The sequence below is a fragment of the Balaenoptera ricei genome, chromosome X (genome assembly GCF_028023285.1).
Source record: "Balaenoptera ricei isolate mBalRic1 chromosome X, mBalRic1.hap2, whole genome shotgun sequence".
Taxonomy (NCBI): Eukaryota; Metazoa; Chordata; class Mammalia; order Artiodactyla; family Balaenopteridae; genus Balaenoptera; species Balaenoptera ricei.
The window spans coordinates 62924991-62951654 of record NC_082660.1 but is presented as its reverse complement, the minus strand read 5'-3'; the positions used below and the strand labels follow the sequence as shown (position 1 = coordinate 62951654).

Below are 26664 nucleotides of genomic sequence, written 5' to 3'. Positions count from 1 at the left end.
CCGGTGGTGTGTTTTGTGGTTTCTGTGGCCTGATTATGATTTTAGGCAGCCTTTCTTCTACTGGGTGGTGTGTGTTCCTGTCTTGCTAGTTGTTTGGCATAGGGTGTCCAGCACTGTAGCTTGCTGGTTGTTGAGTGGAGCTGGTCTTAGCGTTGAGATGGAGATCTCTGGGAGAGCTTTCGCTGTTTGATATTACGTGGAACGGGGAGGTCTCCAGTGGTCCAGTGTCCTGAACTCGGCTCTCCCACCTCAGAGGCACAGGCCTGACACCCAGCTGGAGCACCAACACCCTGTCAGGCACACGGCTCAGAAGAAAAGGAGAAAAAAAGAAAGAAAGAAAGAGAGGGGGGGAGGGAGGGAGGGAGGAAGGAAAGAAGGAAAATAAAATGAAATTATTAAAATAAAAAAATTATTAAAAATAAAAAATTTAAAAGTAATTAAAAAAAGAAAGAAGAGAGCAACCAAAACAAAAAACCAATCCACTAATGATAACAAGTGCTAAAAACTATACTAGAAAAAAAAAAAAATGGACAGAGTGAAACCTAGGACAAATGGTAAGAGCAAAGCTATACAGACAAAATCACAGAAAGAAGCATACACATATACACTCATAAAAAGTGAAAAAGGAAAAAATATATGTATCTATATATATTTTAAAAAAACTAAGAGAGCGACCAAATCAATACACAAATCTACCAATGATAATAAACTCTTAAGTACTGAACTACGATAAACATAAAACCAGAAACAAATTAGATGCAGAAAGGAAACCCCAAGTCTACATTTGCTCCCAAAATCCACCTCCTCAATTTTGGGATGATTCGTTGTCTATTCAGGTATGCCAGAGATGCAGGGTACATCAAGTTGAATGCGAAGATTTAATCTGCTGCTCCTGAGGCTGCTGGGAGAACTTTCCTTTTCTCTTCTTTGTTCGCACAGCTCCTGGGGTTCAGCTTTGGATTTGGCTCTGCCTCTGCATGTAGGTCTCCTGAGGGCGTCTGTTTTTTGCTCAGACAGGATGGGGTTAAAATAGCAGCTGATTCGGGGGCTCTGGCTCACTCAGGCCAGGGGGAGGGAGGGGTACGGAATGCGCGGCGAGCCTGTGGTGGCAGAGGGCAGCGTGAAGTTGCAACAGCCTGAGGTGTGCTGTGTGTTCTCCTGGGGAAGTTGTTCCTGGATCAGGAACAGTGGCGGGCTGCACAGGCTTTCGGGAGGGGCTGTGTGGATAGTGACCTGTGCTTTCACACAGGCTTCTTGGTCCTGCAGCAGCAGCCTTAATGTTTCATGCCCGTCTCTGGTGTCTGTTCTGATAAACGCGGCTCTCACCTGTCTCTGGAGCTCGTTTAGGCAGTGGTCTGAATCGCCTCTCCTTGCACACCCTGAAACAATGGTCTCTTTCCTCTTAGGCAGTTCCAGAATTTTTCCCGGACTCCCTCCCGTCTAGCTGTGGCGCACTAGCCCCCTTCAGGCTGTGTTCACGCAGCCAACCCCAGTCCTCTCCCTGGGACCTGACCTCCGAAGCCTGAGCCTCAGCTCCCAGCCCCCGCCCGCCCTGGCGGGGGAGCAGACAGGGGGAGCAGACAAGCCTCTCGGGCTGGTGAGTGCTGGTCCGCACCGCTCCTCTGTGCGGGAATCTCTCCGCTTTGCCCTCTGCACCCCTATTGCTGCGCTCTCCTCCGTGGCTCCAAAGCTTCCCCCCCGACACCCCCCGTCTCCGCCAGTGAAGGGTCTTCCTAGTGTGTGGAAACTTTTCCTCCTTCACAGCTCCCTCCCAGAGGTGCAGGTCCTGTCCCTATTCTTTTGTCTCTGTTTTTTTCTTTTTCCTTTTCCCCTACCCAGGTGCACGGGTATTTTCTTGCCTTTTGGGAAGTCTGAGGTCTTCTGCCAGCTTTCAGTAGGTGTTCTGTAGGAGTTGTTCCACATGTAGATGTATTTCTGATGTATTTGTGGGGTGGAAGCTGATTTCCTCGTCTTACTCCTCCACCATCTTAAAGGTCTCTCTATCTCTGTCTTTTAATTGGATCATCTAGACCATTTATATTTTAACGTGACTACTGATATGGCTAAGTTTAAATTTAGCATCTTGTTATTTGTCTTCTATTTGTCCTATCTGGTTTTTGTTGCCTTTTTTCTGCCCTTTTAGATTAATTAATATTTTATAATTATGTTTATCTCATTCTTTGGCTTATAGGTATAACTTTTTGTTTTGTTATTTTAGTTGTTACTTAAGGCCTATAGTACATACATATCTAACTTATCACGGTCTACCTTTAACACATACAAGGAAATATAATACCACCATTCTTTTTTTTACTTTATTCTGTATTATAATCCACTTTATGGATGTACCAAATTGTATTTAGCCCATACATTATTGATGAAATTTAGGTTCATTCCATATTTTACTCTTACAAAAAATTGCTGTGTGAACATATTTGTATGTTTTTATTCACTTTTGCGGATATATCCATGGAATAAATTCATAGAGGTGAATTGCCCAGTCGGGCATTTTTCTGACATTCAAGTCCTCCTTGACGGTTTAGCAATTTAGATGACTTTATGAAAATTAATTAATATTTTAAAGATATTAATGCTCTTAAAATAAATTCCAAAGTCATTGTGGTATAATTAACCATAGATAGCTATTATCTTTGATAACAGTATCTCATTTTTTAATTGTTTCCTTGTTTTTCAGCTTTGCAGGCAATTACTCCTTCAGAGAATTTATTAAGAGCTGAAGAACAAGAAGAGAATGTTGTACTTAGATATAGAGGTTTAGTTGTCATGTTTCTCAATTTAGCTGCCCAGTTTGCTCTAAAGGTAATTCTTATGTACCCATCTATGAGATTTTTACCTCTTTTCCATTTTCAGAGACAATTAGAATGGAATCATCATCAGTTAGGCACAGGAGAGGCCTTTCTTTACCCTCTATTTTGCCTCATTATTTTCACACCAAGCTTTGTTGCAGAATTGCTTTATTTCTCTTCAGTGTTTTATGATGTAGAGTAAAGTAAATAAAACAAAGTGAGGTAATAGTTTTGAGCTTAAAACAACAGAAAAAATAAGCATAGCAAAACGTTAACTTTTAAGAGAAACTTGAGATTTAAAGTACTATACCATGCAAAAAAATAGTCATCTATTTGGAAGCTTATCTTTCTCATCCGTTTGCAAAAAAAAAGAAAACACAGTTTAAATCTTAATGGACCTTTTTAGTTTGTAACCAGAAAGCGACTTTAGTTTAGAAGTAATAAATACTTGCACCTCCTTTGTTTACTTGCAAAATTCTGGTCTTAGTAATATACAGGATTAGGAAAAGCATTGTAGCAACTGTGGAGCTCTTGGAGTAGGTGCTAGACCGGGTTTGAGTTCTGGCTCTGCCACTTAAGTGCTTCCCTTCTTTGAATCTTAATTTCATCATTTGTAAAATAAAGATAATACCTAACTCCAGGGTTATTGTGAAAGTTAACTGAGAGGATGGCTGAAAATGTGATTTGTAATTAAAGAAGCTTGATCTACACATATAGTGTTTCTGTTCTTATTAACAATATACAATCTGGCCACAGCTGTCTCTTCTACTTTATCTCATATTACTCCCCTGTATCATCATTATAGTGATATAATCCACCATTACGTTAGGCACAAGATGTAGAATGGTGGAGGCACAGGCCCTCTATAACTCCAAGCAAATACAGTGTCTCTCAAACAGGCCAGTCACATTCCTTTGTCTGTGTCTGTTTTATACCATCCCATCTTTTAAGAAATGTTCTTATTTAAATGCCACCTTTTCAAAGTCCAACTTAAGATTTCCTTCCACTGTAGAGACTTCCCAAATCAATTCCAGTCCTCATTGCTCTCTTTCTACTCTAAGTTTCAGTAATTTTTAATGTGTATGATAGTTATTTGGTCTGTATCATATATACTGCCTTATATTGCTAATGCATGGATTGTCTGTCTAACTTGACTTATAAGCTCCTTGAGGGCCATATTTCTAGTAGCTAGCCCAATATCTTGCCCAAAGTAGTAGCTGAATACAGTTTTGAATGATACGTGTTTTGATGTTAATGAATAGGATAATAGAACTCCTGGAAGAGGAAAAATATTTGGCAGATGTAGGTACATGATGTGCTTGTGCAGGAAATGAGAGAAAAATCTATAATGGGGAACCCAAAGGCAAATATCTTTTTAAAGGAAGGTTTATAAAGTTACATTTGATGGAAAGCAGAAGAAAGCCAATGGAAGAATTATGGAACTGTATTTCTGAAAAGGAAAATAATTTTAATAGAGGAGAAAGAATCAGGGGAAAAAAAGCCTCAAGTAGTTTGAATTAGAAGATGGAAGGAAGGATGGATGAGCCAAACCCAGGAAACTGAATATACCTCTACAAAAGAACAAGGGTGGAATCCAGTTTTTACTTACTACAGTTGCTTTGCAAAAGGCATTTCAAGTGCTAGTGAAACTATCATTCATTCAGCAAATATTTATTGAGCACCTACTAAGTGCCAGGCACTGTTCTAGTCTCTTGGGATAAATTAGTAAACAAAACAGTGATACGCCTTCTTGGAGCTAACATTCAAGCAGGAGGAGAGAAGATAATAATAAGCATAATAAATAAGAAATTATATAATATGTTAGAAGTTGATAGTAATATAGAAAAAATAGAGCAGGATAACAAGGATCAGGGATGGGAGTGGGCTGGAATTGGTGTGAGTTATTTTTTTTAAATAGGATGGTGAGGATAGGTCTCATCCAGGAGATGACATTTGTACAAAGACTTGAAATTGTTGAGGGAGTTAGCCCTGTAGATAGATATATGGGGGGAGTGAAGAGGAAGAGTATTACAGGCAGAGGTAACAGCCAATACAAAGGCCCTAAGGTATGTAGCAAGGAAGCCAGTATGGCTAGAGTGAATAAAGGGTGGGATTAGTGAGAGATGAAGTCAGAGAGGTGATAGTCTGGATTATGTAGATCCTTATAGGCCAGTGAAAGGACTTTGACTTGTACTCTGAATGACATGGGGAACCATCGGAAGGTTTTTAACAGAGCAGTGACGTGATTTGACTTTCATTTTGACAGAAATACTCTTGGCTGTTATATTGAGAATAGACCATAAAAGAACCAAGCAAGGAGACCTGTTAGGAAGTTTTCAAAGTAATCCAGGGAAAAGATTAAGGTGACTCAGATAAGGGAGATAACAGTGGAGGTAAATGATAAAAGAATTTGCTGACAGATTGGATGAAGGGTATAAGAGAAAGACTGGGTCATCAAATGGAGTTGCCATCAATTGAAGTAGGAAAGGCTGCAAATAGAGTACGGTTGGGGGCAAAATCAGGAGTTCAGTTTGGACATGATGCATTTGAGATGTCTATTAGACTATCCAAGTAGAGATCTGAATAGTCAGTTGTATATATGACTCTGGAGTTGTGAAAGAGGTCTGGGCTGAAGAGAAAAGTTTAATAAGAGTCATTAATATATAGATGGTATATAAAGTTATGAGACTGGGATGCCATCACCAAGGGAGTGAGTATATATGCAGTAGAGAAGAGGACCAGAGACTGAGCCTGAAACCCTCAAACATTAATGGTTTGGAGAAAAGAAGAGGAACCAGTAAAGGATAATGAAAGGGAGTAATCCATGAGGTAGGAGAAAACGAGGATGATGTGGTGTCTTGGAAGCCAAATGTGTTCCAAGGAGGAAAGAGTGATCAACTATGTTGAATGTTGCTGATAGGTCAAATACAGTGAGGACTGAGAACTGACCATTGGAATTTATAATATGGAGGTCATCGGTGAGTTTGACAAGAGCAGTTTTGGTAGAGGTAGGACAAACACCTGATTAGAGTAGGCTCAAGAGAGAATTGAAGGAAAGGAATTGGATACAATAAGTATAGACAATTCTTTAGAAGAGTTTACTACAAAGGGAAGAAAAGAAGTTGGGCAAGAAAACAAAATTTTTTTTAAAGTTGGGCAGTAGTTGGTGAGAGAAGTACGATCAAGAGGTTTGTTTGTTTGCTTGAAATGGGATGAGTGAGAATGTTTATTTGCTAATAGGAATGAACCAGTAAGAGAACAAAAATTGACAATGTGAGAGAGAAAAATGAAAATTGTTAGAGTAATGTCATTAAATAGGCAAGAGGTGATGGATGCAAGTGTATAAGTTTAGGGTTTGGCTCTAGGAAGAAACATGGATAGTTCATTTATGATAGCAGTTGAGAAGGCAGAGTATGTGGTGTGGTTCCTGGTGTGTGAATAGATGTGGTAGTGGGAATCTGTGGAAGTTCTCTTTCTGACTGCTTCAGTTTTCTCAGTGAAGTAAGAAACAAGGTCATCACCTGAGAGTGAGAATAGGAGAGGAGGTGTTGGGTGTTGAGAAAAGAGGATAAGATATCAGCTAATCATCCAGAAAATCAAAGTGAATGGCAAGGGTAGTGTGGTATGCTTGCCTTGTAGCAATAAGGTCCATTTGATGAAGTTTTAAAAATAAAACAAATAGTTGTACAGGTTTTTGCCCAGCTACTTTCAGCTGCATGGATGCGGCACAAAAGTCACTAGAAAGTTGAATTTAACCAGGCTCATGGTTTTGCCGATGAATACAGTGAAGCAAAATAGGGGCAGGAAAATCAAGGAACAAGGGAGTGATTATAGTTAATCCCCATGGAATTTAAACTGGGTACCGAGGAGGACTTCAAGGGGATGAAGGATGGTGAAATATTAGTAGTATCAATGTATTGGAGATCTTAATGCAGTTGAAGGATTGCTGGAGTGATAGAGGGAGTGAATTAGAAAGGTAGGAGATGTTAGAATACATGAAATAGAGCAGGGTACAAGACTAGAGTGAGGGAGTGAGACACCTAGAATTGGTCCATGCACAACCCTGAGAATGAGTGTGTCCTTAAATTGTGTACCCTAGGAGCCTCACTTGCATCACCTGGCTTTTAGTGATGACAGTGTCCAGTGAATGACTGTGCTAGTGAATGGCTAAGATAATTGGCAAAGTGGAATTCAAGGAAATAAGAGACTAGGATATTAGAAGGATCATCTATCTGTATAATGAAAATGCCAAAAATTGGCAGGAGTATTTTTTGGAAAAAATAGCTGTGAGTAGTAGATAAATCATTAAGAAATGAGAAGAAATGGTCTGAGAGCAGTTCACCGTAACAGTGAGGGATAATGGGTGATATAGTCTGGTGACAGGAAATTCAAAGCTGGGGGTTTTAGGGAGCAAGAGGGAGAATAATTTTAAAACAGCAGTGAGGAGCAAAAATGATGCCTACTCCATCTCCAGGTCTAGGGAGATGAAAGAAAAGCAGCCACTACTTGAGAGGGCTTCATTGGAAGCAGTATCCTTGGAGAAACCTAGATTTCCATTAGAGAAAGAATGTAGAGGGAACTTTCTGGGAAGAGGTTGCTCATAGAGGAGATTTTGCTGATAATGGACTGAATTTCAGAAAGCATAGTGAAAGGGTTGGAGGAGTTGGGGAGAAATGAGAAAAGAGGACAAAAGGGATTTACAGAGCCTTATGTGGATTAGGGTGCTAGAAATGAGGGTGACCTCAGAGTCCAGGGTTCTTTTGGCTACTGCTGGCAAACAGGAGTAAAGAGCACAGTAAGATTAGTCCTAGTGAATTCAAGGCAGTGTTGGCAAGGCTATGAGTGTTTGTGGATAGGGAGGAGTGGCTTTCTGGGGCCAATATGAACCTGTTCTGTTTTTGTCAATGAGTTGTATCTTCATTCTACCATCTTGCAGTAGCTCTTTTGAGAATACAAAACAAACAAGTTCAGATTTTGTCTTCCCCTTAATGGACAGGAATATAGATAACATTTTGTAAGTATCACTTTGAGATGTAATTTAACATATTATATTTGCCCTTTTTAGAATGGACAACATATCGTGGCAGGAAAAGCTTTGGAATATTTAGCTCAATATGCAGAAGACGGACAACAAGTCCTTACAGCTTTAAAGTAAGTAATCCACATCCTGTGGATGTGAAAGGATCTCCTCTGTACATGTTACTCTTGGTCTATAAACTTTGCCAAAATAGTACTGATGGGATCAAGCTGAGTCAATGCCTACAATACCAAGTGTTTTTTTTTCCAACTTTATTGAGATGTAACTGACAAATGGTGGCATTGTGTAAATTAAGGTATGTAACCTGGTGATTTAATACACATTCGTATTATGAAATGGTTAGCACAATAAGATTAGTTAATACATCCATCACCTCACAAAATTACACACTGTGTGTGGTGAGAACATTTAAGATTGACTCTCTTAGCAACTTTCAAGTGTATAATACAGTATGGTTAACTACAGTCACCATGCTGTACATTAGATCTTTGGAATGTATTCATCTTATAACTGGAAGTTTATACCCTTTGACCAACATCTCCCCATTTTCTCCACCCACAGGCCCTGGCAAACATCATTCTACTCTATTTCTATGTGTTTGGATTTTCTTTCTTTCTTTTTTTTCTTTTGTTTTTTTTCTAGAGATTCCACATATAAGTGAGACAATACAGTTTTTGTCTTTCTCTGTCTGATGTATTTCACTTAGTACAGTGCCTTCAAGGTCCATCTGTGTTGTCACAAAAGGCAGGATTTTCTTCTTTTATTTGGTTGAATAATATTCCTGTTTGTGTGTGTGTACATATACCACATTTTCTTTATTTCTCCACTGATGGACACTTAAGTTGTTTCCATGTCTTGGCTATTGTGAATAATGCTACAGTGAACATGGGGGTGCAGATATCTCTTTAAGATAGTGATTTCCTTTCCTTTGGATATATACCCAGAAGTGGGATTGCTGGATTGTATAGTAGTTTTATTTTTACTTTTTAAGGAACCTCCATGCTGTTTTCCACAGTGGCTGTACCAGTTTGCATTCCCATCAACAATGCACTAGGGCTCCCTTTTCTCTACAGCACTTGTTATGTCTCGTCTTTTTGATAATAGCCATTCTAACAGGTGTGAGGTGATATTTCATTGTGGTTTTGATTTGCATTTCCCTGATGATTAGTAATGTTCAGCATCTTTTCATGTACCTGTTGGCCATTTGGATGTCTTCTTTGGTAAAATATCTATTCAGGGGCTCTGCTCATTTTTAAATAAGATTATTTGTTTTTTGCTGTGGAGTTTTAGGAATTCGTTATATATTTTGGATATTAACCTCTTATCAGATAAATTGTTTGCAAACATTTTCTCCCATTCCATAGGTTGCCTTTTCATTTTTTTTTGATAGTTTCCTTTGCTGTGCAGAAGCTTTTTACTTTGATGTAGCCCCACTTATTCATTTTTGCTTTTGTTGCTTGTGCTTTGGGTGTCATATCCAAAAAATCATTGTCAAGGAGCTTTTTCCCTGTGTTTTCTTCTAGAACTTTTATGGTTTCAAGTCTTATATTTAAGTCTTTAATCCATTTTGAGTTAGTTTTTCTGAGTAGTGAAAGATAGGGGTCCAATTTCATTCTTTTGTATGTGGATATCCAGTTTTCCCAGTACCACTTATTGAAAAGATTATCTTTCCTCCATTAAATATTCTTGTCTCCCTTGTCAAATATTAGTTGACAGTATATATATGGGTTTATTTCTGGGCTCTCTATTCTATTCTATTGGTCTACATGACTATTTTTATGCCAATACCATGCTGTTTTGATTACTATAACTTTGTAGTATAGTTTGAAAACAAGAAATGTGATGGCTCTAGCTTTGTTCTTCTTTTTCAAGCTTGCTTTTGTTGTTCAGGGTCTTTTGTGGTTCCATTTGAATTTTAGGATTTTTTTTTTCTATTTATGTGAAAAATGCTATTGGAAATTTGGTAGGGATGCTTAAGGTAAAAAAAGATATCAGTTGAAACTGATCTTTCCCTTTCTCTGTTTCTATGAAGGAAAATGGTTTATCAAAAGGGAACTTTTACATACAATAGTGAGAGGAGGGTGAGGTTAGGATATGGTAACTCCTAATGATGTAACTGAGAATATGCCAGTGGGAAAAATAAACCAGAAGGGTTCTATAGTGATTCTCCCATTGGTCAACTATACTTGAGGCCACACTTCTGAAGGGAAATGGAGTCACAGATATAAAAGTATCAGAAGGAGTCTTGAGATACATGCGTTTAGTCAGATAAATATCTAAAATTATTCTGGATGATTGATGGTGTTTTTTCTTTTTAAAGATTTTTAGGATTTGAAACTTTACAAACTACCTTATTTTGTCAGTTTGTCATCATGCCGCCAGATCCCTTCAAAAAATATTCATCCAAGTTTATGTGGAACCCAAAGGCCAGTTCCAGGTTCCTTTATAGAAAGAAAAATATAAAAGACTTGTACACTATATCTGATGTTCTGGCAGGTGATTTGGGGCAATTATATAAACTGTGGAACTATTTAAGAATTTGTCATAAGCAACACTTTTCGTTTTAAAATTATTTAATTAAATTACTCTTCCAAAATTACAAAGTTGGTATGTTTTCATTGCAACCATTAAGACATACAAAGACCTATAAATAAAATAATCTCCTTTTTTACCTCTCTTTTCTCACTTCTGCCTCCTGGGCTAATCAAGATTAATAACTTGGTATATATTCTCTCACATATTTCTTCCTAAGCATCACTTTTTATATTACTTTATCATACAGGTGTTTGTTTCGTCTTGTTGTTCCATCAGTTTCTCAAATGCCAGAATCTGAAAACAAGTAAGTTATAATTCAACAGAAATGATGTATTCACCATTATAAAAAATATAACAACTTTCACTAGAAACCTTGTATTGAGAGATGTATAGTATACTGGGTAAGGTCAATATAGGCTCTGGGGCCAGTCTTCCTGGGTTCATATTTTGGCTCTGCCACTTATTAGATATGTAACCTGGGCTTCTGTTTCCCGATCTGTAAAATGGGTATAATAATAGTACCTACCTTATGAGGTTGCTGTGATGACCTGATGAATAAATACATGTAAAACACTTAGAATAGTGCCAGGCATTTACCACGCCCTCAGTAATGTTCGTTATGATTTCATTATGATATTGTGTCTGTTTCCCCCTTTCTTAACAGGAGACTTAAATATAGACATAGCTCTTAGCTCTTACTTTCCCACAGAAACATAAATAACCTGGTTGGCTTGTTGATTCTGATTCTATATCAGCTCAGCTGGGTGTATTCAAATATCTTTCTGTTCACAGTTTCTATGGCATGAGATATAAAGAACTTAACAATTCATGGAAGAATTGTGTCACCCATATCTCATTCACAAAATTCACTGACTCCTAATGATTTAAAAGAAAACTCTATTCAAGGTCTTGACTAGGGATAACTTTCAGAGAAATACCACCTATCTCTGTTTTCTCTACTTGGACAAAAACTCTGTAATAGTGTATCACTACTTCATTTTTGCTTTGTATATTTGTACCTGGAGGCAATATATTTTTTCAGCTAAATTCTTTGGGAACTATCTATGACTGAGATAATATTAGATTGATGACATAACTTTTTTCATAATACAAATTTTACCCAAACATATATGGTAAGTTTTGCCCCTTCTTTACAGGCTCTATGAATCCATTTGAAGGGCACTCAAGCTAACTAAAAAAAAAAAAACCATATTGAGATAATTGAAAATTTGAGTAATGACCAAATATTTGATATTAATAAATTATTAACTTTTAGGCATATAATGGTAGTATAGTTATGTTTTTAAAAGGATCCTTATATCTTATAGACACATCCTAAAATATTTATGGATGAAATGATGTGATGTCTGGAATTTGCTTCTACAGTAAATGCTGGAGAGGGTGTGGAGAAAAGGGAACTCTCTTGCACTGTTGGTGAGAATGTAAATTGATACAGCCACTATGGAGAACAGTATGGGTGTTCCTTAAAAAACTAAAAATAGAACTACCCTATGACCCAGCAATCCCACTACTGGGCATGTACCCTGAGAAAACCATAATTCAAAAAGAGTCATGCACCAAAATGTTCATTGCAGCTCTATTTACAATAGCCAGGACATGGAAGCAACCTAAGTGTCCATCAACAGATAATGGATAAAGAAGATGTGGCACATATATACAATGGAATATTACTCAGCCATAAAAAGAAACGAAATGGAGTTATTTGTAGTGAGGTGGATGGACCTAGAGTCTGTCATACAGAGTGAAGTAAGTCAGAAAGAGAAAAACAAATACTGTATACTAACACACATATATGGAATAAAAAAAAAAAGTTCTGAAGAACCTAGGGGCAAGACGGGAATAAAGACACAGACCTACTAGAGAATGGACTTGAGGATACGGGGAGGGGGAAGGGTAAGCTGGGACAAAGAGAGAGAGTGGCATGGACATATATACACTACAAAACGTAAAATAGATAGCTAGTGGGAAGCAGCCGCATAGCACAGGGAGATCAGCTCGGTGCTTTGTGACCACCTAGAGGGGTGAGATAGGGAGGGTGGGAGGGAGGGAGATGCAAGAGGGAAGAGATATGGGGACATATGTATATGTATAACTGATTCACTTTGTTATAAAGCAGAAACTAACACACCATTGTAAAGCAATTATACTCCAATAAAGATGTTAAAAAATAATAATAATATGGGAGAAGAGGGGGTAGGTGGAGGTATCATTAAACTAAGATTGATGATGAGTTAATAATTATTGAAGCTGGACCATGGATACATGGGGATTCATTCATCTGTTAAATATAAGCATCTTTGAAATTTTCAACAATAAAAAGTTAAAAAATAAACTCAGAGACTAAATCTTGATAGCTAATAGATTGTAAGAGCTCCTCAAAGGCTAGGACTATTTGTATTTATCTTTGTATCTCTGGAACCTAGGACAGTATCTAGCACATAATAGCCACTCAGTTTATTTAAATGGCTGAATATCAGTTCTTTACAAGAAGATCTTATATTGGATTTAAAAGGTGCTTCATATTCCATGTAATTGTGATGCACAGTCAAATCCCACTCATTAAAACTAATTTAAAGATGGGGAAAAGGAAAGGGATCTTGTTCAAATTAATGACAAACTTTAATTACAGAATATTTTGTAAATATACCTTTATTGTTCTCAAGTAAATATAGTAATAAAGAACATCTACTAGCAGTGTTTTCAAGTAGAGGTCAGGACCTGATTTAACAAATAGATTAGACTAACTTATAAAAGAAAAAAAAAAGCCTAATTCAATGGGAAGAGTCAGAGAACTGAGTTCTAGTCTCAGCTGTTTCACTAACTTCTGGTTTACCTTAGACAATAACAACTTATTTAACTTCTCTAAGCTTTATTTTCTTCACCTATTAAATAAAAGAAGGTGAACTGGAAAATTTCTAAAGTTCTGTCCTCTTCTAAAAATCTTATGGTTTTCAATTACAATATCTACCCAAGTATTAACAATTTGTGTGCTACAATTTTTGAAAGCAGTTTGTCTCTTAAATAGACTATACATCCCTTTCCATGTCCTCATTCTTATTTGTACTATTTATTTGCATTAATGGACCCTCCCTAGATTATTTTATATAGTCACTGAATTAAATAGTGAAGTCAACTTTAGCTCAGCTGAAATTCGGATTAATAAAATTTACTGTTAGAAGTTACTTTATATAAAGCAGATGTCTAATGTTTATCCCTGAGAAAGCTGCTACTTTTCCTGAAGCACAGTCTGTATTGTATAATACTAGACATTCTCCTGATAAGGCCAGTCTTATAGTGTGTTCTACCCTACTTACTATAAACTTCCTTAGTTGAGTTTGCCGATACTTCCATATTCAATCCTTTGTTTAAGCATAATGGGATGTTTTTCTCTGTTAAAATTTATGTTCCCCCTAAAGAAGCTTAACAAAGGGTCAAGAGACCTAGGTAGTAGTAGTCTTGACATTGTCATTGCATGACCTTAGACAGATCATCCCGCATTTCCAGATCTGTTTCCTCATCTGTAAAATGAAGGGTATGGATAAGTGGTTTTTAAACTGTATTCCTTAGAAACCTGGAAATTCTGTGGCACTGCCTCAGGGACTTCCAGGAAGCTGAGGCTCTAGGCCTCCACCTACCACTGGTTCAACCAGAGCAGGTACACTTTTGTCTCTTCTTGTATATTAGACTTTTATAACATTTTATTTGAAACACAGGTTCCAGTTCCCCCTCTTCAAAAAAAAACCAAAGCTTGAAAATCACAGAGATCACTACCTGCTCTCAAATTCTATGACCCTGTGATATAAAACCTTATCAGTCATTGAAATCCTTTGCTTGAGAGTAGGTGTAGAAGGGGAATAGAGAAAAAAATATGAGGACATTGGAGATGAGGAACAGTATCCTATAATGAGGAAAAACAGTGTTGAAATGATAGGTTGGAGCCTTGAACAACAAACTTCACAATTTTACATTTTCCTTGAGCAGCTCTCAGGCACAAATAGAGTCTCTTTTTGATACTTTTCTGTAGTAAAGCTTTGGAACAGTATGAAAATACTCTTTTCTTTATTTTTTAGAAAGAAAGAAATAGATAGACTTTTGACTTGCTTCAGTACAGGTAAATATCTCCTTGGTTATTTTCACTCCTTCATTTTGCCTCTGTCCTCTATTAAATTCTCCAAGTACATTGAGCACACTGACTCGGGCTTCGTGTTTGAGTTAAGCTTCATGCTTTTACTAACATTTGTCACAGCAGTATACCTGTTTATTTATTCACAAGCAGAGCAAAGTTTGTCATCATTAACATTCATCTCCAAATGTGATTTCACCTGTTTTTATTCCAGTTTTTTAAAAGACATTTCCCTTCCTCCCTTCCTTCCTCCCTTCCTCCCTTCCTCCCTCCCTTCCTTCCTTCCTTCCTTCCTCCCTTCTTTCCTTCTTTCCTTCCTTCCTTCGTTCCTCCCTCCCTCCCTCCCTCCTCCCTCCCTCCCTCCCTTCCATGTCTATTGCCACTTGGTCTTAACCTAGAAATTGAACAGGTGAAAAAGGGTCAAGACAAATAAAAATATTCTGAGCCCTGCTAATTTTCATGTTCTCTGAATCAAATTCAGGTTGTTTACTCTGTTATTTTGAAGCTGTCCATCTGTCTATCCAAGTCTGTGTCATCTCCTCTATCTACTAATTCCTCCCTGTCCACTTCATTCAGCTAACTTCCTAACTACATTGCATTCCTTTTTCCAACTCCATGCTTTCTTTCTTGGTGTCCCTTTTGCCTAATAGGTCTTCCAATTTCTACTGCCCATGTACCTATTTCCTTATGTCTAAAACACACCAAAAGCTCCATATCTTAGAAATTCTATTCCATTTATTGCAGTAGTTCAATTTTATACCTCAAATACCTGTCAACAGGGTGTAAATGTAGCAAAGTGGTTTAGAAACCACAGCTTTTCAAAAGAGAAAAAGTTTTCTGTTGGCATTCTTATCTCTCAGAAGGGCACATGAGTATGTAATAAATGCTTTCTGATGATGACGGCACATTCTGGTTCCATACTGTGCTTGCTGTAGGAGCTCAGTAAATATTATGCCAACCTATCAATACTCTTCCAATCCTCAATCTCCTTTTCAGTGTTTTAAATGATTATTCCTCTTCTTTGTTTCCTTACATGTAAATCATATCTTTCTACCTCAGGTGGTGAATGATTGCTCTAATTAAACTTATAAATCTCTCCAAAGATGTGTTTGTTCCCCAGAGTTTGAGTTAACAGTTCCTTGGAGCTTGGTAATGCTTTTTGTCATTTAAATTACTTTTGGTATGCACCCATGCACACGCATAAAAAAAGAACTTTCTAAATTCAAGCTCATGTTTGACTGTTTTTAAAGCAGGATTAACAACTTTGCTAGAGTATAAAGTAAAAGACCTCAATATCATATTTTCCTGTTTGACGCAGCACTCCCGAAACTTGTTCAGTATTTTGATGGAGAAGCCTCGACTTCAGGCTTAAGGATTAATGAAGCTCAATGGTTTCGAAAATTAGGTAAAAGGAAATTCTGTGGCTATGGGAAACATTGTGGGATGGTAGAATCAGACAGATGTGGATTCAAATTCTGGATCTTCCATTTGTAGCTATGGGTACAAGGATAACTTGCTTAATCTCAGTTTCACTATTTATAAAAATGGGGACAATTATACATACGTCATAGGGTTATTATGGGTTTTAAAAGAAACAGTGTATGTACCTGGGGCATACTATGTACTCACTAAATATTAGTTTTCTTCCTTTTCCATAGAAATGGATCTAAGAATAAAATGATGAATTAGAACTATAGGTCCCCAAGGTTATGCTCCTAAACTTGGTCTAGAATGCCCAGTTTGTCTCTAAATGTGATTCATGAAAAATAAACTACATGCAACAATATGAATGAATCTCACAAAAATAATGTTGAGCAAAAGAAGGCAGATGTTGAGTATATATACTGCATGGTTCCATTTATATATAGTAAAAGACAAAAACAAAAACAAACAGGCAAAACTAATTGGCGCTGTTAGAACTTAGGATAGTGATTACTCTTGAAGGGAGTCGTACTTGAAGAGGATACATGAGAGTGCTTCTGGGTTTCTGGTAATGATCAAGATCTTCCTTGATCTGGGTTGGTTACATGGATATATACACTTTGTGAAAATTCATCAAGCTGTACAATTATGAGTTGTGTAATTTACTTTATGTAGGTTCTATTTCAATAAAAATGTTTACGAAATTGTGGAGGTAGTTACTACAGTGATAAGTAAGCAAGAGCAATTAAGCATCAATGTCACAAAGTAAACTGGTTCTACATGGACCGCTTTCTGCTTTATGGGGTTTACTGGGGCTCTAATCTAGGAGAAAAGGGAATAAATACAGCAATCTGGCTTCTGGGAAACATGCAAATAATGGAAAATAACAAACATTTAAACTATAGAAAGGTTTAATGACTTTGACCTTTTGGAAGTGTGAAAAGTTTTTTCTAGTACTTGTTTTACTGAATTTTAATTTTGATTTTCCAAGGTAAAGATCATACTGAATGTTGCCTAATGGGGGCTCCACCAACTGAAGTTGGTGAACTCCTCAGTGTGATCCTCATTTTTTTGGATGGATTTGTGCCAACTAAGAATTTATCGTATGTCCCCAATTTAAAAAAATCCAACACTATCTCCATTGGCCATTGTCCTAGAATTAAAGATTGGAAGTGATAGAAGTCTCTAAATTTACCTGGAAAAAATTTCTCTAAAAACCTAAAGTTAGCTTTTTTTAACCCCTGAGAAACCCCTCATTAGTGTGTTAATATTAAAGATGTAGGTAGTGGAGATTATACTGGTACTGATTAAACAGTAAATTTTCATAATTATGTTATTTCATGATAACTTTCAGCTTGGAACTTGGCTGTGCAATGTATCAATGACCCAGTGACAATGAGAGACTTTTTCATAATTTCTTATAAGGTAAGTCTCTTCCAACAAGTATCTCACATATGGATCACAACAAGGATATGACCACTATGGGTATAGTCAATGACTAAGTATAGAGTGAGATTGGCTTTTAATCTAGGAACTTTTAATATATGTTTAAGCAGGAATGACCTAAGGAGAATTTGATCCCTATAGGGTATAATATGAGAACATGAGGCAGGTCTCTCCATACCAAAATATCACAAACAACCATCATGGAGCCTAAAGTTCTACCATAAGAGACTTATTCCTTTATCTTTGAAGGAATTTCAGTCTCTCAGAACCTATATCAAAATATAACTGTCTTTAGGAGGGAATACTCTAAGAAGTTGTCAATTACCAAAACATTAGGAAGGGTTATGGGTATAAGTCTATAGGAATATTGAATAGGTATCTGGGGACAACAAGAGGTTAAAAGGATGCTAAGAAGCCTGGACCTACTTTATAATTTTTCCGAGAGCAGGTTTTTTGTATGTAAGGATTTGTGAGCTTGTTTTGCAATTATAAGCCTTTTAAAATAGTTGTTATCCTCCAAGGTAGAGGTTAAATGCCAGAAAGGGGATCAAGTATTGATTAGAGGATGAAAGGAGAGGTGGCAAAGAATATCCCTCATACACATTGAGGAGTATGCAGTCTGATATGTTGAGATAGATTAAATGTTTTAGAACTGGAAAGAGCTATAGAGATAATCTAGCACAACTCACTCATTTTATATACGAGTCACCTGAGATGTACAGAGATTGGGTGTCTTGAAATGCTATTAGTTAAATGATGGTGATGATTATGATCACTAAATATTTGGGGAGATTAAGAAATAATGTTTGAAAGTTTAGGTATAATTGCCATTTTAATTAGGTGAAATAAATTAGCTTTAGTTTTGACATTCATGATAGCACTAGTCGGATTCCATGTTAGAATCAAGTAGCCTAGAATTTTACTGTACTACAAAGCTGGGAGGTTTGTGGGGTTTTTTGAGGTTAATTTGTGCTTTTATTTGCTAGTATAACTTAACTACAGTGGCCTGCAAACTCTTTTGATCTAAAAAATACCTTTTACATCACAGTCCAACAAACACACACACATATATAATATGCATACATATATAAGCGAAACAAAAGTTTTGCCAAAAATGTCTACCCTGAGTGTTAATTCTCTTTTTTTTTGAGACTTTTTTTTAAAGCAGTTTTAGGTTTACAACAAAATTGACAGGAAGGTACAGAAATTCCCCCATATACCCCCTCCCGACACATGCATAGCCATTATCAACAGAGTGGTACCTTTTCTTTTTTTAAACCAAGGACAAACTGCATTGACACATCATAAAACCAAAGTCCACAGTTCACCTTAGGGTTCACTTTATTGAAGTGAGTAGTGTTGCACGTTCTATGGGTTTGGACAAAAGTATAATGACATATATCCATCATTATAATGTCATAAAAGTATTTCACTGCTCAATAAAAACTTCTGTACTCTGTGTATTCAGCTCCCCTCTCCCCACCAAACTCCTGGCAACCATTGATCTTTTTATTGTCTCCATAGTTTTGCCTTTTCCAGAATGGCATATAGTTGGAATCTATTTTTTTTTCCCTTGAATAAAGAGATTCAAAGTTTTTATGTCTATAAGACCACTTATGGCCCACTCATGTGTGGACCTCACTGGCTCTAGGTGGCAAACTTCCCCACTAAATACTGTAGCTTTTCTTCCAATATTGAGACCTGTCCCGCTGGTCTTACCCAGAAGCCATGTGGAGCTACAGGGGGACATGTGTTGGGTATTTGTTCATAGGAAGGCCACAAGTTTGTGCCCCTTGTCACAATGAACTCAGATTTCTGTTGGGTATGTTGAAAACAGAGGAGCCATTTCTTCAGGTCCCCTGCTCTGAGCACACCCCATGGGAGTTTTTTCTAAAGCTGGAGGACAAGGTTTAATGATGAGGTTATGCCTAATGCCTGTCAAGATTTGACATTGTCTCTTTCAACCATGAACAATACAGGTACTAATTTCAGCTCTATTCAATGCAAAGGGGAAATCTATTTGCCAGGGGGAAAATCACTTAGAAATTACAACATAAACCAAGAAGTAAATCACTAGATAGAAATACAGGGCCAAATGACAGTACTTGTCACTGGGAAAGATAGGAAAATTGTGAAGAAATGAAGCTTTTTAATCTCTAGAAAGGTGCTAAAAAAACAATAGAAAGTAATAGAAAATTAAAACCGTAAATCAGTGTTATAGTCTATATCATTTTTAAGGTGAGATGTGCTTTTCCAGCTGAATTTTGTCATTCAGGCAGGATTTTGCTGATTTTCATTCTGATTGTTTGTGTTCACCTGGCAGAATTCTCACTATTCATTGATGTTCTGGTTATTTCTTATCAGCTGTCCCAGTTTTGTCCTTCTGATCAAGAAATTCTGATTGCACAGAAAACATGTTTACTTGTGGCATCTGCAGTTGATCTAGGACAAGGGAGAAAAGCTTCAACAACTTCCGAACAGGTAATGTGCAACCTTCAAGGAAAACACAAGCATTCAGTGTGCTGTTTGGTATGTTTGCTTTCCCTGATGCAGTTGTTTTTGATTCTCTTTAAAGAATCCTTTCCTCCATTCTAGCAACATCTTGATTTCAAAGATTTGTAATGGCTACTTCCTTCCTAAGGAAAGGTCACATTTGGCTTGGCCATTTCTTTTAAAATGCCCTTTGCCATGGACCATTTTTTCTGAATCTGTTTTGAAATATTCTTTATCTTCATCATCTCCCTGTGATCACATGTGGTCCATAGGAGTTTCTTCTCTATTTCTTTTTCCTTTCACACATTCTCTAAGGAAGCACTCATTTACTTCCACAGCTTTGATAGCCATCTGAAATTATTTAGTTGGCTTGTTTTTCGTCACTCAATTGCATTTGCTTTCTTTGGCCCACATTCTTAAATATTTTATCATTAACTCAGTTTTAACAAGAAGAAGACAGAATTCCTACTTTTGCCTGAATTCCACTCTCAGCTTAAACCTTACCCCTTTTAGGAGATACCAACATCAACATCTTGCTCTCCCATCTACCAGAGTATTCTTTGGTTTGTCTTTAGTTCTTTATCTAAGAAAGTTATCACCAAGTTGGACCACTAGCATTTTTGTATGGTTTTAAGTTCTAGGTCTCTCTGCTTTTTTCTCTTCCCTAGACAAAGAAAACGTCCCAATTTCCCATACCTACCAGCTTCTTTTCTTTCCAGTTGGTATAAAATCCTTCTTGGTGCTTATTCTCTTCCTTCTGTTAATCTGTTCTTCTATATGATTCTTTGCATCTGGAACAAACTCTTAGCAGATCTCTGCCAACATATTTTCTTTCCTTTCTCTTCCCTTGTTGAGTTCAACTCAAAAAACATATGAGTACCAAGCACTCTGCTAGGTACTGGGGATAAAGAAGATAAAGTCGTTGTCCTGAGGAGTAAAGGGGCCTCTTCTTAGAAACCTTTCCATTGTAAAAGAAGATGAAAAAAAGAATCTATGAGCCTCAGAGCAAAACCAAAACAAACATTTTGCTTCTTAACAAGTAAGGGTGTTGTCAAACTCAAGTTCGTGTGCCCCACACACAGTGAGGCCAAACAAACTGAAATGTCAGAGTTTGGAGCAGAGAAAGGCTTATTGCAAGGGCCGTGCAAGGAGAACGGGTGGCTCATGCTCAAAAGACCCGAACTCCCCAATGGATTTCAGGGAAGAAGTTTTTATATGCAAAATTTGGGGGGGAGGTGCTGCAGAGTGTGTAACCCTCCTCTGATTGGTTGGTGGTGAGGTAACAGGATGGTGTTCCAGGAATCTCAATCATCAGCCTTCTGGTTCCAACCTGTCTGGGGTCCACATGCTTGTGCTCAGCCTAAAGTTATCATCCTCCACCTGGGTGGGGGCCTTAGTTCCTGTAGAAGAACTCAGAGATATATATCAAACTGTTATCCACATCCCCCAAGGAGGAACCAGGACCACCATCCTGCACTATTGTTTTCTTTCTGCATTCCCTCACTCTTCTAATTAGTAACTGTTTGAATCTGCCCTTTGGAACTCAGGGAAGGTCTAGGAGGCTGAAAGCCTTTATTCTACAAACAAGAAATGGGGGAACGGAAAGGTTTTTATTCCCCAGGAGGGCCCCACAGAGTCGTGCTCTGTTTCAACGGTATTCTCACAATAAGGTCTTTTGCTTTACTAAGAAAACAATAACATCTTGTTTTCACATAGCGGTTTTAACTTTTTAAAAGCTTTCCCTCTTAAGTTGGTAGTCCTGAGTCTGTTAAATTTGTATCTCAGTGAATAGAGATCAAATTGACGTGAGGGAAATTTCACAAACTCTTAAGTATGATCCTTAATTATTTTGTTTGTTTCTAACACTGTTCTTTTTTTCCTGTGTTCTTCTCTTGCACACACTTATGTTTCCTAAGAACTCTCTAACCTAGTAACCTTTCTATAATCTTCTTTGCTTTTGAAAGGATATCTGTTTAGATAATTGAAGATGTACTTCTGCCTTTCCCCATGTTAGCCTGGCCCCTATGAGTTAGACCGTGGTGCTCTTTCTCTAATGAAGATTTGTTGGATTCTATTATTTACATCTGTTCCTTGTTCTCTAAATCCTCATCAATTGAAGTATTTCCAAATAAGTATATTATGAAGCAATATAGATAGACTGCATAATCCTATCAACATTGCATCTAGTCTCCTGAGTATGAGGTGGGGAAAGTGAGGGATGCTTTAAAATATATATAGTAATTGTAAGTTATCAAGGAACCACATCTTTTTCCTAGAACAGGACAATTTGTTACTGAAGGGGAAGCTAGGGAAGAGATCTGGTCATCTGTTAATTACTTATCCTTCATTTCTACTTCTTTGATCTAAGGAAAGAACCAACAGGTTAGGCAAGGTATTGTGTGATCAAAAGATTTGAAAGGTGTGCTTGGGCCAAAGATGAGTAGAGCATGGGGATGCCTGATTTAAAACTTAGTACAATATAGCTTTGCTAAATTGACAAGAAAAGGGGTTTCCTGCTGAGGGCAGTTTCCTACAAAGAGCTGCTTACGAAGGTAAGCCCAAAACCTAATGGGGAAAACAACATTAAACCCCAAGGCTTAAAAACAATCCTCCTTGTCTTGGTGCCCCACATTTTGAACGCACTGGGGCTGCAGTTGGGCCCCCAAGCCTCTAGACCCCACCTGCATGGCTCTGCCAGGTGCAGTACATGCTGCAGCTCTCACAAGTTAGGGTTCAGGCTGGAATTCCACAAGGTGGTTCTACTGGTCTGGGGTAGAAGGCTCTGTGGGGCATTGCCCTAGTGAGGGCTTTCTGCAGTGATTCTCCCCTACAGAGGTTCTTTGCCTGGGCACTGACGGTCTCTGGGGCACCTTTTGAAATTTAGGAGAGGGCAGCAGTGCCCCCCAGCTCTTGCACTCTGAATACCGGGGAGAAAACACCAAGCTGATGCCTTCCAGAGGTTTGCAACCTGTGCCTTCTGGAGGGACAACCACAGCAGCCTGTGCTGCACTTGGGGTGTCTGAGGAGCATGGTACGGGAATTTGAGGAGCACAGCCCAGGAGATGAGATGGCTCTGGGCTGCAGTGGGCCCCTCCTTTGAAATCCTTCTGCCCCGCAGGCCCTTGCACTCTGGGCCCGTGATGGGAGGGCCAGCCCCAAAGATCTCTGATCTGCTGTTGAGGTTATTCTTCCTTTGCCTTGGACAATAGGTCCTGGCTTCTGTTTAGATGGCTGACCAATCTCCCCATTGTCTTGACGAATAGCTCCTAGCTTCTGTTGAGATGGTTCATCCACAGCAATCTCCTTATCAGTTCAGCCACACCCTTGGTGTTCTCTCCCTTTGAAGCTTTCTTATTTCTTTCAATATTAATGGGCTGAGAATTTTCCACATTTTAAAATTCTGCTTAATTTTTGATTAACAATTCTACCTTTAAATCATTTCCCTCTTCTCACATTTTACTATAAGCATTCAAGAGAAACCAAGCTACTCTTCAACACTTTGCTTAGAAATTTCTTCAGCCAAATATCAATTTCATCGCTCACAAGTACTACCTTCTATAAAACACTGGGAACACAAACAATTCAACCAAGCTCTTTGCCACTTTATAGCAAGGATGGCCTTTCCTCCTTTCCTCTAGTTTCCAATGTTCCTCATTTCCATGTGAGACCTCATCAGAATGACATTTACTATCCATATTTCTACCAACATTCGGTTCACAACCACTTAGATATTCTCTAAGAAGACTGAGGCTTTCTCTACAGCTCCCCTCTTCTCTTTCTTGGTCCTCAAGAGAATTTCCCTTAACAGTCCATTCATGACAATGTAGACTTTCTAGCATGCACCTCCAAACTCTTCCAGACTCTGCCCATTACCCAGTTCCAAAGCTGCTTCCATATTTTTAGGTATTTGTTACAGCAGCACCCCACCAATCAGTACCAATTTTCTGTCTCAGTCCATTCAAGCTGCTAGAACAAAATACAATAGACTGGGTAGGTTATAAACAACAGAAATTTATTTCTCACAGTTCTAGAGGCTGGAAGTCCCAAGATCAAGGTGCCAGGATGGTTGTGTTCTCTGATGAGGTCTCTCTTCCTCCTTTATAGCTGACACCTTTTTGCTGTGTCCTCCCATGATGGAAAGCGCCAAGGATCTCTTTGGAACCTTCTTATAAAAAGCACAAATCTCATGTATGAGGGCTCCATCCTATGACTTTAGCATCTCTCAAAGGCCCCACCTGCTAATACCTTCACCTTTGGGGTATGATTTTAACATATGAATTTGGGGGCATATATTCAGACCATAACATCATAGCTTGAGCAGCATCCCATAAGTATTGGTTTGTTTGTTTTTTTCTTTTCATTCATCGCAAAATATTTTCTAATTTTCATTCTGATTTCTTCTTTGACCCATTGTTTATTTAGGAATCTATTGTTTAATATCCACATGTTTCCCAAATTTATTATTATCTTACTGATTTCTAATCTTGTTCCACTGTGGACAGAGTACATACTTTGTGTGACTTCAAGTGATTTTAAATTTATTTGAAGTCTGTGTTGTGGCCTAACAAATGGTCTGTCCTGGATAAAGTGCCATGTGTGCTTGAGAAAGAATGTATTTTCTTCTTGGGTTGGTGAAATGGTATTAAAAAAACTATATATAGTTTTTATACAGTTGTTTTTTAAAACAAGAGAAGAAAGAAGAAATATATATTTATACTTTCTTTTACACTTACATAATTACTTTTATCAGTACACTTTGCTTCTTCATTTGGATTCAGATTACTATCTGGTGTCACTTGTTTTCAGCCTGAAGAACCTCTCTTAGCATTTTTATAAAATGGTTCTGCTAGCAAAAAGATTCTCTCAGCTTTTTTTAATCTGAGAATTTATTTTGCTTTCAGCTCTGAAAGATAGTTTTACTGGATATTAGATTCTTGGATGACTGATATTTTCTTTCATTACATTGAATATGTTATCCCACTGCCTTTTTAATCAAGATTCTGCATTTCCTGACATTGTCATCATACCTTCCTTCTTTAAGTGTGGTTTCCTTTAGTTGTTTGAACATATTTATAATAGCTACTTTGAAATCTGCGTCTGCTAAGTTCCAACATTGGACCTTTCCAAAGTCAGTTCCTGTTGCCTACTTTATTCCTGTGTATGGGTCATACTTCTTGTTTCTTTGCATATCTTATAATTTTTTGTTGAAAACTGGACATTTTGCATAATATATTGGAACATCTTTGGATACTGATTCCCCCCCCCCCCCCGGGACTTGCTGTTAATATTTGCTTGTTTATTTGTTTAGTGACTTGGCTGGGCTAGTTCAGTGCAGTCTATTTCCCACAGCTGTATAGTAGTATACAGCTTCTGATATTACTTATCAGAGATTACAGTCTTTGCCTTTGCAGTCACCCTGACCCCTCCCCTGAAACGGGATGAAAGAAGTTTTAGCAGGGTTATTTTTGACTATCTCTTTCTGTGATCTCCCTGTTAAGCTTCTGAATGGGCTTCTTTTATTGGTATCACACACAGATATAAGTCTTGACTAATTACTAGGTGACTGCTGTGTGTGTGTGTGTTTCTGTGTGTGTGTTTCTGTGTGTGTGTGCATGTGCACGCACGTGCACGTGAGTGTTTGAAAATGCTCTTTGGCATAAATTGCTCCACAGTCTGATCCAATTAAAGTAAGGCCCCTTTGAAGGGATAGGGAATCTTCTTAGCTTTCTCTTCCTCTGGTTCTCTCTGTAAACTTCTAGCTGGTCTACTGTTTGGCTTGTTGATATCATTAGTTACCAGCCTCCTCTTAATTGCCCACACCAAAATCTCCACTTTTTTTTATAGTGCCCTTAGACTCGAAGTTCCTCAAGCTCTATTTCAATAAAAGTCAGTCTCCTTAGGGTGACTACAGAGCTCACTCTTCTAATGGCCTTCCTCTCCTCCTGAGCAGAAACTCTATGCCACTGCTTTGAAACTAGAGGCAGGGATAGTGACCCATTTGTATCAGAGTGACAGTACAGTTCTATGAGTCAGGGCTAGGCAAAAGTCGTAGTCCCTAGCATTCTTGGCTTGCCTCTTCCAGCATGGAAACTCTATCTTATAAGCAAGCTAAGGTGAGGGCAATTGAGACCCAGTATTCTCAATTTGCAATGTCTGGTATGGGGACTGGGTAGAAGAAGAGAGCTCAAGGCTTCTCAGTTGTGCTTGTTTATAATAGAACTAATGCAATACAGATCTTGGGGAGGGGGATGAGAAGTACTGGCAGCATGCCCATTCTGGTCATCCCTAGCCTGGAAACTAAGGATAGCGTGAGCCCCATCTTCTTGGCCACACCCACCTAAAGTGCACTTACATCACACTGAGCTTGGGGGAGAGTGAACAGATCATGGCTCAACTGCTACAGGTACTCACTGTTCTTACTGAGACTTAGTAGATTTCCTAGAATAGATGTTTCCCCATTTGCTATATGCCCTTAGGGAAATTTCCTGAGACTTTACATGATTGTGTTTTAAAATTTTCACCAGTTATGTTAGTTTTGCTGGGGAGAGGATCCATGGCTCTCCTCATACCACCATTCTGGAAGTGCTTCTCTTCTATCCTAGATTATTAAAGAAATTGATAATGTTCAAGATTTTCTATATAATCCTCATTTTCCTGGAACATTAAGGAAAAGTAAAAAAATATAGAGAGAGGCTAATATTTATATATAAATTCCAAATATTCACTTTATACTTTCATTTTTCTATAGTTTTATTTTTAACTGTTTTTAGTGAAAATGA

General features: G+C 37.9%; 1 protein-coding gene and 1 non-coding gene across 2 annotated transcripts in view; one reads left to right on the top strand and one right to left on the bottom strand.

Moving 5' to 3' along the window:
* The window catches only part of TEX11 (testis expressed 11), a 362907-nt gene that overhangs the window by 274815 nt on the left and 61428 nt on the right, over positions 1–26664 (top strand). The window contains exons 18-24 of the mRNA XM_059910602.1: positions 2696–2820; positions 7873–7958; positions 10628–10684; positions 14472–14512; positions 15843–15929; positions 17301–17371; positions 19757–19878. Of these exons, the coding sequence (XP_059766585.1) occupies positions 2696–2820; positions 7873–7958; positions 10628–10684; positions 14472–14512; positions 15843–15929; positions 17301–17371; positions 19757–19878 (589 nt within the window). The remainder of the gene's footprint in view (positions 1–2695; positions 2821–7872; positions 7959–10627; positions 10685–14471; positions 14513–15842; positions 15930–17300; positions 17372–19756; positions 19879–26664) is intronic.
* On the bottom strand, positions 19141–19269 carry LOC132358066 (small nucleolar RNA SNORA11). Its single transcript, XR_009500421.1, has one exon. It is a non-coding gene; the product is annotated as a small nucleolar RNA SNORA11 (small nucleolar RNA).